We start from the raw sequence: 11,888 nt of genomic DNA, 5'->3' as shown, positions 1-11,888 counted from the left end.
CCCTTCAACCGTCAGCTTGCATGGGCTGACCCGCTGGAATGGGTGCCACTCGCAGATGCCAGGCCCTCCTCTAGCTGCCTCAGGGTAACACCCCACGAGGCCCTGCCCTCTGGGAGCTTTGGTTCCTGACCACGCATCTCTCTCCACAGACAGGGCAACTCCTTCTGCATGCCAGGGGTTGAGGCATGGTTAGTCCAGGCCTCCCCTCTGGGCAGTTCTGTGTTGGGGGACCTTGGAGCCAGCAGCTCCAGGGCTTAGGGTCTGCTTTTTGTTTGAAAATACAGTTTGGCTGCATGAGTAAAAATACGAAGTAAGGAAACAGGAGAAAACACAGAGAAACGTGAAGAGCAAAACCATCCAGGTACAACCAGGGGTAATGTTTTAGTGTGATTCCTTATTTTTCTTATAAAATGAGTTCAAGCAATAGAACTGGAACATCTTTCTAATGCTATGCACATGCTGCCCGAATCCCAACCAGCAGCGTTGGTTGGCCAGAGGCACCCACCTGGACACGGGAGTCCCAGGTCTGGACATGCACTGAAGGCAAAGAGCTGCTCTAACTTACCGAAGCTGAGGGAGGTTCTCCCAGCTTTTCCCCACACAGGGCTGCCCTGAAAGTCGTGGACACACTGGGAGGAGGTAGCAGAAAGGGGGTTAGGGTAGTAGCCTTTGTGTGGCCACTGCACACCTGGCCACATGGCCCTTCTGTCTACAGGACGAGAATCAACCCAGAGACGTGCCGTCTCTACCGGGTCATTCCACGATGTCATTCCACGATGTCTTGGCTCTCATGTGAGACTAGCCAAGACTAGTTCGATCCCCACTCCTCCTTTACAGATGTTCCTGCTTCCTGTCTTTGATCCCCTTTGTCTTGTTTTCCAGGAATCCTACAGCTCCTGGCAAGCCTTCACCCAAAGCACCCACCACTGAACCCAATGTAGCGTGGCCTGATGGTCAGCCCTCACTCCCATCAGCATGGGACCATCAGAGGCATTTGTCCAAGCCACCACTCCCTCCTGCCCAGAACACCCTCTCCCTGGCCCCTGCTTACCTCATCATTCCTGCTCTTGATTCCCTGAGGACATCTGAACACTGGAGGACCCAGGGGGCCATCATCTCTGTTCTCTCTTGCCATGTGATCTCCTCCTGCCCTGGACCATTACAAACCATGGTGCTGACAGCTCCCAAAGGTGTACCCCCAGTTCAGACTCTGGGGCCCTGAGCTAGCCTTTGATATACACCTGCCAACTCCACTGGATGTCCATCTGTTCTCTCCATCTTACCATGTTGGACCACCCATGCCTTGGCCCCACCTCCTGCAGCCTTCCCAGTCTCAGGGATGGCAGCCCCAACCTCCCTTCCAGCAAAGTCCAGGACTCGGGACTCCTTTCATTCACTCATCCAACCTGAAAACACTTACCCTCATAGCATCATCACATAGATTGACACACTTGCCACCAGCCACATTACCAGGCTGGTTCAGGCCCTCATCGCCTCATGCCTGGATTATTACAGCCCTGTTTCCCCTGTGTCCAGCTTTCAACAGAGACATTCTGACCTTTTAAAACGCATGTGCCGGGAAGCCTGGGTGGCTCAGCGGTTTAGCGCCACCTTCAGCCCGGGGTATGATCCTGGACCTGGGATGGAGTCCTACATCGGGCTCCCTGCATGAAGCCTGCTTCTCCCTCTGCCTGTGTCTCTGCTTCTCTCTCTCTCTTTTTCTGTGTCTCTCACGAATAACAAAATCTTTAAAAAATATAAAAATTATAAAAATAAAATGCATGTCCCCCTCCGCACAGGGCTCTCTGAAAGCTTCCTAGCCTTGGGTCCTGGCACTTGTGCCACCCTCTACCCGACCCCTCCCCAAGTCCCATTTCTCTCGTGGTTTCTGCTCCTGTGTCACCCTGAGCCCCTCCCACCCTTTCCCCACTATTCCACTTTATTGTTTGCCACACAATTTATCCCATCAGACTAGTTCGAACCAACTAGAATGTGAGTTCCATAGAGGTGGGGGTGGCCACTGCTTGATAGCTGTATTGGGTTCAGAAAAGTCTGGTCCTTGGAAGACACAGACAATACATGCTGAACAAAGGAATGAAACAATCAGGCTGGTAGTGAGGATGCAATGAGGCTGTCACTGTATCAGTGGAAATGTCTTTTTTTTTTTTTTTTAAAGATTCCATCTATTTTAGAGAGAGAGCTCGAGTGGGAGGGGCAGAGGGAGAGAGAGAATCTCAAACAGACTCTACGCTGAGCATGGAGCCCAACATGGGGCTTGATCTCAGATCATGACCTGAGCCCAAACTAAGAGTCTGAACCGACTGATCCACCCAGGTACCTCAGCAGTGGAAACTTCTGTAAGAGAAATTGCTGGGTCAGAGAACAAGAGCCTCTGCAGCGCAGCTTTCTATCTCCTTCAGAGAAAAAAAAAAAAACAAAAACGCACCTCTGACAATTTGGCCAGCCCTGTTTTCCCTCATGGTAGGTCATTCAAAACTATTGACTCTAAGGGCGCCTGGGTGGCTCAGTCAGTTGGGTGTCGGACTCTTGGTTTCCACCTGGGTCATAATCTTGGGACTATGATATCCAGGGCCCCCGACCCTGGGCTCTGCGCTGGGTGTGGAGTTGGCTTGGGATTCTCTCCCTCAGCCACCCCCCCGCCCCACCCCATGCACAAAGGAATTCATTAAAAATCATTTAAAAAATAAAACTATTAACTCAATAACCATTAGGACAACTTGCAGTTGTTTCCATATGGATTTGATTACTTACTAGCTATACTGACTTGGATAGAAGTCCATGTCCATCTGGAACTTCAAAATGTGACCTTATTTTAAAAGATCTTTGCAGATGTAGCTGGTCGAGATGAGATCATACCGGATCAAGATGGGTCCTAAATCCATTGACTGGTGTCCTCATCAGAGATAGCCACACATAAAAGAAAGAACACGAGGTGAAGACAGAGGAAGAGACTGGAGAGGTTCATCTACAAGCCAAGGAAGGCCAAGGACTGCCAGCCATCACCAGAAGCTAAGGAGACAAGGCATGGAACATTCTCTTGCAGAGCTCTGCTGATAGACCCTGCTGACACCTGGGTTTCACCTGGATTTCACTTTTAGCTTCTGGAACAGTAAGAGAATAAATATGTTATTTATATGTTATTACATGTTAACCCAATCTGGTTAGATGATTTCCTATGGCAGCCCCCAAAAACTAAAACACTAGTCAAGAGGCCTTGGTGGCTGTTAAGCATCTGCCTTCGGCTCAGGTCATGATCCCAGGGTCCTAGGATCAAGCCTTGCATCAGGCTCTCTACTCAGCAGGGGTCTACTTGTCCCTCTCCCATTCCCCCTGCTTGTGCTCTGTCTCAAATAAAACCTTAAAAAATAAAAACAAAAAAGAGGGTATTTTTGTTTTAACCTCTGGCCTTTTGTGAAGCTGAGATCTGGATCAATTTCTACAGGGACGGATACAATAGCAAGTTTTACCCAACTTCCTTTGGGGCCCCCCTTCAAAAGACATCCTCCTGTGACAGAATATAGAATTTGCCCTAAGCATGCATGTCCTCAGCTTCAGACTCACAGGGAAGTATCTACCAAAATGTGCTCTCCTCCAACGATTGCAGCTCTGTCGCCAGACATGCCAACCTTCCCACTGCTGTTTGGGGCCTGCTCACCATTCTAACCCCAGTGACTGCCACCTCCCCAAGCCCCTGGAGATCCTTCAACTGCTCTGGTCCTTTCTTGCCTCCCCTTGGCCACCAACTACTCAGCAGCCTGAAGGACCTTTGCAAGTTACAGATCTAACTCTTGTCACTTTGATCGAGAGCCTTCTGCAGCCTTCTGTGCTCATGAGTCAAGGTTGAGCACTTCTGTCAGCCATGGGACATGGATTCACCATTGCAGATGCAGCTCACAGCAGGCCCTCCCCAGTTCCCTCTCTCTGGGGAACTAAGATCCTGCCTCATGTGTCTTTCCTCTCCCTTGGACACCAAGTGGACAGGGAGAACAAAAGAGCATCACAGCACCTGCTTTTGCAGGAGCATGACAACAGTGTTCTGGAAGGTACACACACACTCACACACAAACCCTCCAAAGGACAAAAGTACTCTGCAATTATGTCTGGGGACATGAACTGGGATGAAGAAAAGAGTCAAGACTTGACAAATCCAATCTCGATGGTTAGACCCAATGTGCCAGCTACAGGGTTAAGAGCTGGGGGGTCTGAACAGAGAACACAGCACATAGCCACTTACTGGAAAAAAAAAAAAAAGTCAACTTTAATTATAACTGACCAAACTGCGTCCAGGAATGTCTCCAAACTGAACAAAAGAAACACGATAAAATTCTCTATTGAAGAAACCAAGTTTCTGCCAACCCCAGGCTTCTGAGGGTTGGGCCAAGAGTAGCCCATTCCTGAGGCTGCTTCTGTCCTCCACACAAGTTTCTCATCCCGAGAGGAGGGCTGGCGACAGGCAAGGGACCTGTCCCTTCCTCCCATCATGCTCAGAAAGTCACTGGTGGGGTGTGCCTCTCCTCCTATCCCATTCTTGTGTGAAAGTAAACGGAGAACCTCTGGGCATCATCTTGAAAGCCAGGGAACGAGGCGAGGGGCCTCAGCGCCCTCCTGGACTTTCAGCCAAAGCTTTGCTCCAGTCCGCTCAGCGGGCATTCCCAGTGCCCAGGGTGGGGAGTAAATAAAATAAGCACTAGAGAAAACTCAAATGCCCCACAATCTCCACAATGCAAGTCACATAGCAGAAAAAGAAATGAAACTGCCTCTAATGAAAAGCGTGGGCAGCCGGCCCTCAGAAGACACGCTCGAATTCCGTCTGGTTGGTGGTGGCAGGATTGCGGCTCTGGTTGGTGGATTGCTGGGTGATTTGACTGCCCTTCCGGCGTGGTGGCGCCAGGTACTCGAACATGGACGTCAGGTGGGTGGAGAGCATGCCCTTGAGATCCGAGGGCATGGGGTCCGACCAGAAGAAGTCATGGTTGAGGGCGTCATCACTGTCGATGCGCTGTGCAGGATCCAGCACCAGCAACTTGTCGATGAGGTCCAGCGCGTAGGGGTCACGCACATAGGCCTTCAGCCTGTCCTTCACCTTCCGTTTCTGGCCCTTCACCAGGTCCAGCTTCTCAAAGAGCTCATACTTGTCCACATTGGGCCATACCTGGGCAGGAGGCACGGGAAGAAGACGGTCTTAATTCAGGGGGTGTGTGGCTTGTCCCCTGGTTAGGCACCCGAAGGGACTACAGCTTCTCCTTTCAGATGCTCCCAAACCACCCATGGAGGGTGAACTTGACCTCTCCAAGGTAGAAGCAGCAGTGACGTGTCTGGCACACACCAAGCGCCAGGCCCTTTTACGTGGTCATCTGAAATATGTCCACCAAGCCTGATACAGGCATAGTTGTTTCACGGAAGAGAAACTCAGCTCCGAGGTGAGGGATGCAAACGCCCTCCCCAGGGCCATGAACTGTGATGGAAGTGAGACTCAAGCATAGCCCATGCGACTCTAAAGAGCAGCCCCTGTCCCTCCACCAGCCACCTCTCCAGAACTTTCCTGCTATTTCACTCCCCACTCCTCCCTTGCCAGGAGGACTTCTGGATCTCTGCGTCCTGTGGGGACCAGGGGCCCAGGCAGCCTGGCCACGCACCTCAGGGGTGATGGAGCCACAGAGCTGGCTGATGAGGGCAAGCTGGTGTTGCTCGGTGTTGCCCTGCATGATAGGGCTGCGGGTCCACATCTCGGCCATGATGCACCCAGCACCCCACAGGTCAATGGGGGGGCCGTAGTCCCGCTCCCCTGGGAAGAAGAGCGCACCAGGAGGGCCCCTTGAGCCCGAGGGCCTCCTGAGACGCAATGCCCCAGGGCCGGCGGCTCAAGAAGCCCTGGCAGTGGGGGACTGAGGCCGGGTAAGTGCCCAGCCCCTGCCCCACTCCGCCCGCTCGGGAGTCCTCACCGAGCAACAGCTCCGGAGGCCGGTACCAGAGCGTCACCACACGGTTGGTATAGCGATTGGGCTGGCTGTTCTTGGCCAGGCTGAAGGCCCGGGCCAGCCCAAAGTCTGCCAGCTTCAGAACCCCATCGCGAGTGATGAGCACATTAGCTGCCTTCATGTCCCTGTGCAGGATCTGCAGGAAGCGCAAGAGGGCTCAATCAGGTTTCCAAGGGGAACCCTCAGTCGCACCCACCCAGCGGTGGGAGCTGAGGCCCACCCCAGCCTGGGTCTCTCTTACCCCATGCTGACCCCCACCTTGTTTCTGTGGATATAGTAGAGGCCGTTGAGCAACATCTGCATGACCTTCTTGATCTCAGACAGTGTGAACTTGACCAAGACATTGCTCAGCAGCCCAGCAAGATCGTGCTCGCAGAAGTCAAACACTAGGTATATACTGCCTTTGCAGCGGTTATAGGGGGAAGCTGGGAGGGAAAAATGGGGGAGGAGTAAGAAAAAGAAAGTAAAAAACCCCACGTGCAACTCATTTCCCCACACAGCTTCTACCCCTCCAGCCCGTGGACACTGGGATATTCGGCTGTGCCTTCCTTCACTGGAAAACTATTTCCTGAGTGCCTCCTCTGGGCTGGGTGCTGTGGCAGGCCCTCGAGGAGCAACAGCTACGATGGAAGGACCCAAGAGCAGTCACAGTCGGTATGTCTGGGTTAAGAAGAGGCAATTTAGGTGTGTCCACTTCCAACTTTGCAAAGCCTTAGGCACTAAGCCCCATTTTCCCCATCTGTAAAGGGGGGCAGGAGCCAAAGAACCTACCTTTGGTTCGACAGATCTCAATTAAGTTGACCACATTCTCGTGTTTCAGAAGCTGGAGGATCTTGATTTCCCGCAAAGCCGTAATGGGGAACTGGGTAGGAGAAAGGCAAGAGGGGGCCTGAGGTGAGCAAGTCAACTATAGACCAATGAACAGACCAATGAACAACCGTGTGGTCCAGATTAAGGGGCACAGGTGCAGCAAACGAGTAAGGTCACGGGCTCTGAAATTAACCATTTCAGATGTCTTAGCTGTAAAATGGGTGTAAAAATAGTATGTGCCCCTCAATGAGTTGCTCTGAGACAATGAACTGAAACAGTGGGACTTGATACCTACACACTTCACTACTTGTCACTTAATAAATGTTCCACAGTTTCTTCAATATTTAAGTTTTAGCTCTATACCTGTATTTAACTTACTAGGTGGTAACAAACAGCTATTTAAAGAAATGTCCTTGCTAAGCAGGTCTCTGGGAAGCTGGACTAGGGCTAAAATGAGGCAAGGGAAGGGACTGCTCCTTTTCAACTGAGTACCAGCCACTCCCTTAAAACCACCAAGTGGAATTTCTTTCCGCCTTATGCAAAATAAATGCTAAGGAAACCGTGTTTAAAGGCTTCCTAACTTCAGGAACCAAGTCACACTGCAAGCATGAGCTCCCCCTCCTGGCCCCAACCGTATTTACCTAAGAGTGGGATATCAAAAGCTCTAAAACATTTGAATTAAAAAATTCAATTTGGAAGCCAAATTCCCCGAATACGGAAATTGCCTAACTACCCCTCCCCCCCCAACACACACATTCACAGGTTCTCCAGACGAGAGCCCTAGCAGAAGCAGGGTGGAAACCCAACCCCGAGCCCAGGGGAACTGGCAGGCCCGCCCACCCGGCCCATACTCACCCCCTCCTTCTCGTTCTCCATCAGCACTTTCTTCAGAGCCACCTTTTTGCCGGTCTTACGGTGCTTTGCCTTAAATACCTCCCTGCAGGCCGAGAGGGAGACCCAAGAGGTTTTATCAGGCCGTTTCTGCAGGGCCCGCCCCTCCCCCACCAGAGGAGGGGGGCAGAAAAAAGGGATTCCCCGGGCGGGGCTGGGCCGGGGACCCAGGGCACTCCCCTACCTTGCCACCCGCTATCTGCGGAGCTTCGAGCCTCTACTTCCTCCCCTCAGTCTCCTCACTCAGGCGTCTCTTGGAGAGCCCGCTCCCATCACTGGCTCCTCTCCGTAACCCCTCCCCGCCCCCCATCACAGGCCTCAGGCTCCTCCCCGCCAGCCGGCTCGGTCAGGCCCAGGCGGGCCGCAGCGCGGCCTAGCAAACCCAGGGGACACGTCTGGTGCTCATGGCCTTCCCGACCACCTCGGGCCCGGCCCTGGGCATCGTGACGTCGGATTTGAGGGGTGCAGGCCCAGAGCGCCTGGTCCCCCGGGGGCGCAGCCTTACCCGAAGGTGCCTTGGCCGATCTTAGCGAGCTTCTCATATTTGGACACCTCATCACAAAAGGGACACTCCACCGAGTCGTACTGCTTTGCCATGGCCGCCTCCAGCGCGCCGCCGCCGCCGCCGCCGCCCCCAGCCGCCGCCGCCGCCGCCGCTGCTCCCGCTCCGGGTCCCGCCGCCGTGCTCCAGGCCCCTCCGCGGCCGCGCCACTTCCGCCTCCACGGCCACTTCCGGCCTCGCGGCGCCGACCCCGCCTCTTCCGTCCGCCGCCCGCCGCCAGGCCCCCTGGGACTTGTAGTTCCCGGGAGGCCAGGAGCAGCCGGAGCTGCAGAGGCGCCTCCGCCGCCGCCGCTGCCCCCGCCTCCGCCGCCGCCACTGTTGGCGGCTGCCCCGATCGGGGGCGCGGGGAGCCGGGGCGCCGGGGCTGGGGCTCGGGGCGGTGCGTCCCGCTGCATCGGCCCGGGCCGCCGCTGCTGCCGGAGCCGCTGCCGCTCTGGCGCCCGATCCGGGGCCAGCCGCAGTGCCCTGCTCCTCCTCCTCCGACGGCGCCGCCTCCGCCGGGCTGCGCGGGGCGGCGAGCGGGGGGGTGGCCCCCGAGCCGCGGCCTGGGGTCTCCCTGGCCGGGCCCGGGCCCGGGGCGGCCGGGCAAGGGGGCGAGATGGGAAGAGCCGACGAGGAGACGGCCCGAGAGCCCGGGAGGGGGCGCGTTATAAAGGGGGAGGTGCCCTGGCCTCGCCCTCCCCTCCCCCTCCGCCCGCCCCCCTCCCTCCTCCCTCCCACCCTCCGCGGCCGCACCTGCCGCCGCCGCCGCCGCCGCCGCCGCCCGCCCGCTGTCCGCCGGCCGCCTTCGGCGCGTCACCGCCCGCGGCCCCTCCTCCGCCTTCGGAGGTGGGGCCCCGAGCTCGACACCTGGCTGCGGGGCGCTTTGTCGCGTGCCTCAGTTTACCCCCACATGCTAGCTGCCGCGGAGAGCCCTCTCCCCGGCTCGGAGTGCCCCTCCGCAGGGAAAGGCGGGAGGCGCCGAGGGAGCGGCCTCCGGTCCTGGGAGGAGAGAACGGCCCCCGCCGCCGCCTCCCCAGGCCCCAGCCGCCCGCCGTTGACATGGCAACCGACGGCCGCTAGGGGGCGCGGCGACACTGGAGACGGCCAGCGAGCAACACCCGGGCCTTCCTGCCCTGGACCCCCAATTTTCTGGGAGGAAGGGATGAGACCACAGGAGCCTTATCCCCACTCAGCTGCGTCCGAGCGGGTCAGTCCCGGGTCAGTAATCACAAAAATAGCTAGCATTTGCTCAGAACTCCTGTGTGTTCAGGAATTGCTGGGCATTCCTGCTGAATCCTGCTGAATCCTCAATCAAGTGCCCCATGGGCAGGTTAACTAGCCCATTTTACAGAAGAGGGCATTGAGGTTCAGAGTGGTGAGGTCATTTGCCCAAGGTCACAGAGTGACAGCGCTGTGACTGGAACCTGGTCTGTCGGATTCTGAAGAGGATTCTCCTGAGTCAAGGCTATCTACAGTCTGGCCAAGGGTAGAGCAATGGTGCAGTTTGAGGCCTGCTGTCCCTATGCCAGCCACCAAGCCCTCCACCCATCTCCTCCTCCGACCCTACTCCAACCCTTCCTCCTCATTTTCCTGCTACCTTCCAGGCTCCAGGAGCCTCTAGATTCTTCCTCCAGCTCTACTCAACAATCAACCCACAGCAAAGCTGACCTTTCTACCACCTCTGCACCCTTTCAGTCTGTCCTCTGCTGATGGGTCCTGAGTCCTACTCTACCCAGTCTGGCCTCTCCATCTGTCCTCCTTACAGCACCTTCCAGGTCCTTCTAAAATGAGGTATTTCCCTCTTCCACTGTCATCAGGAAAATCAAAATTGTGACACTTGAGGCTCTTTCCAGCTCCATCCCAGGCCCTAGTGGCAGGAATCTCCCTCCTGTGCTTTGCTAACTCCCTGGACCTTCCTACCTTCAGAGCTGGAAGGCAGTTCCTCAGTGGCACACTGTTACCTGTCTCTTCAGGAAGCCCTCAGGGTGGCCTGGTAGCTCTTAACCCCCATGGCTTGGCTTTCCAGCCCTCGTAGAAGGAAGCAGGTTCTGATGATCCTGGCATCCCAAGAGTCTCTGTTTTGGGGGAGGGCCATGCCACAGACACCTTGAGGTTCAGGCGACCAGCAGGGAGCCCCCTCCTGAGGTCAGTGTGAGGCTATCGAGAGTTTTAGGCAGTCAAGAGACCTGTCGAGGTGATCTGGGCTCTGCTTCATGGGTGTAATGTAGAAACAGGGAGGCTGTTAGCTAAATTGCAGGTAGGGAGGGCAAGGAGGGAAAGCACAATAATAATTGTAGTCATTACAATTTGTTGAAGGAAAATAAATGGTCCAAGCCAACCATCAGCACTTTACAAGAATCCTCTCAATTCTCATTCATAGGTAGGTAATATAATCACCTCTGTTGTACACGTAAGGACATCGGAACTCAGAGGTAACATCACCTGGCCAGGGTCAAACAGCTGGCCAGCAGCCACACTGGTATTTAAACCAGGTCAATCTAGACCCCACCCACTGGGGCTGTGGGGAGAGCTAGGGCACAGCTAGGACACAGTACCACTGGCCTAGGTGTCCTGGATGCCCATGGGAGGTATGGGAGGGGATGGCAGTATTGGGGATGTACCATGGTTTTGGGTGGTCTCCACCACCAGACCCTCAGGCTGGGGCCCCTACCTCTTTCCCACGAGCCCTCCTTAAATCACATCCTGTGGGCAGAGGCCTCAGCGGATGTTCCGGTGATGTTGTCACCTCCACCCTACCATCCCTGGCCTGAACCCCAACATCCGCCTGTCACTTCCCCTCAGAGCTTTGGCCTCCCAGACAGAAGCCATCAGGAGCCCTTTAGAAGCCTGCCCACCACACTGCCCAGGCATGGGGTCCTGGATCACCCAGGTGGAAGTATGAACAAATTAGGTCCTAGTTGGAAATGATTTGTCACTGACTCTGACTTCTGATTTGCTGGTCTGAGGAAAATGTTTCCTGCTTCCGTGGATCAGCTAAGCTGGCAAAGCCAGGCATGTGGCCAGTACTCAGTCAATGTTTGCCAACTAACTGACCAGACTCTGTGAGAGCCTCTGGTCCTGCTGCCTTGTGACAGGGAAGCTGAGGCACAGAGTAGAAGAGGGGGTTACTGGTCAGCTGCTTGACTCTGGCCCAGACCTTTGTTTTCCTCTCCTGAGCAGGGACAGAGTAGGGGGCATATGAAGGGAAGCAGAAAATAGGCTCACAGGTAGGCTGCTCTTGGCTGCTGGACACAAAGGGGCACTGGGTAGGGAGAGACCAGACAGAGGGCAGTGTGATGCTAGCAGCTCTGTATACCATGGACGTTCTGCCCACACCAGCTGGGTACTGACTCTGCTCAGCCCTGTGTTGATAGGTGTCATTTCCCTGGAGCTTTACAGTGCCCCTCTTAGGAGGTTGCTCATATTGGTCTCAAGTTACAGAAGAGGAAACTGAGGCTCAGCGTGGTGAAGTGGCCTGTCCAAGGCCACACAGCCAGGAAGCTATGGAGCTGGGATTCAAAGCCAGGTGTCTTTGCTTTCAAAGCCCAGGGTCGGGACTCCTGGCTGGCTCAGTGGGTGAGCAAGTGACCCTTGCTCTCAGGGTTGTAAGTTGAAGCCTTACATGGCCATGGAGCCTACTTAAA

The 11,888-nt window shown here is 55.3% G+C and overlaps 1 protein-coding gene across 1 annotated transcript; it reads right to left on the bottom strand.

The window, feature by feature from the left end:
• Nucleotides 1-4,105: 4,105 nt before the first annotated feature.
• CDK9 (cyclin dependent kinase 9) lies at nucleotides 4,106-8,945 on the bottom strand. Its single transcript, XM_041725267.1, has 7 exons — nucleotides 8,206-8,945; nucleotides 7,665-7,746; nucleotides 6,771-6,861; nucleotides 6,258-6,424; nucleotides 5,964-6,135; nucleotides 5,658-5,806; nucleotides 4,106-5,173 (listed from the first exon to the last, which is right to left on the bottom strand). The coding sequence occupies exons 1-7, from the start codon at nucleotides 8,655-8,657 to the stop codon at nucleotides 4,808-4,810; spliced, it is 1,479 nt and encodes a 492-aa protein (XP_041581201.1). The 5' UTR covers nucleotides 8,658-8,945; the 3' UTR covers nucleotides 4,106-4,807.
• Nucleotides 8,946-11,888: the final 2,943 nt, after the last annotated feature.

This window comes from Vulpes lagopus, chromosome 12 (genome assembly GCF_018345385.1).
Source record: "Vulpes lagopus strain Blue_001 chromosome 12, ASM1834538v1, whole genome shotgun sequence".
Taxonomy (NCBI): Eukaryota; Metazoa; Chordata; class Mammalia; order Carnivora; family Canidae; genus Vulpes; species Vulpes lagopus.
This window is presented reverse-complemented; position numbering and strand designations above follow the sequence as displayed.

Coding starts and splice junctions, on each gene's coding strand:
- CDK9 (XM_041725267.1), bottom strand. CDS start 8,657: ATGCAGCGGGACGCACCGCCCCGAGCCCCAGCCCCGGCGCCCCGGCTC. Junction 6,136..6,257: donor ACTATATCCACAGAAACAAG/GTGGGGGTCAGC, acceptor CGCTTCCTGCAG/ATCCTGCACAGGGACATGAA. Junction 5,807..5,963: donor GCCTCCGGAGCTGTTGCTCG/GTGAGGACTCCC, acceptor TCTTCTTCCCAG/GGGAGCGGGACTACGGCCCC.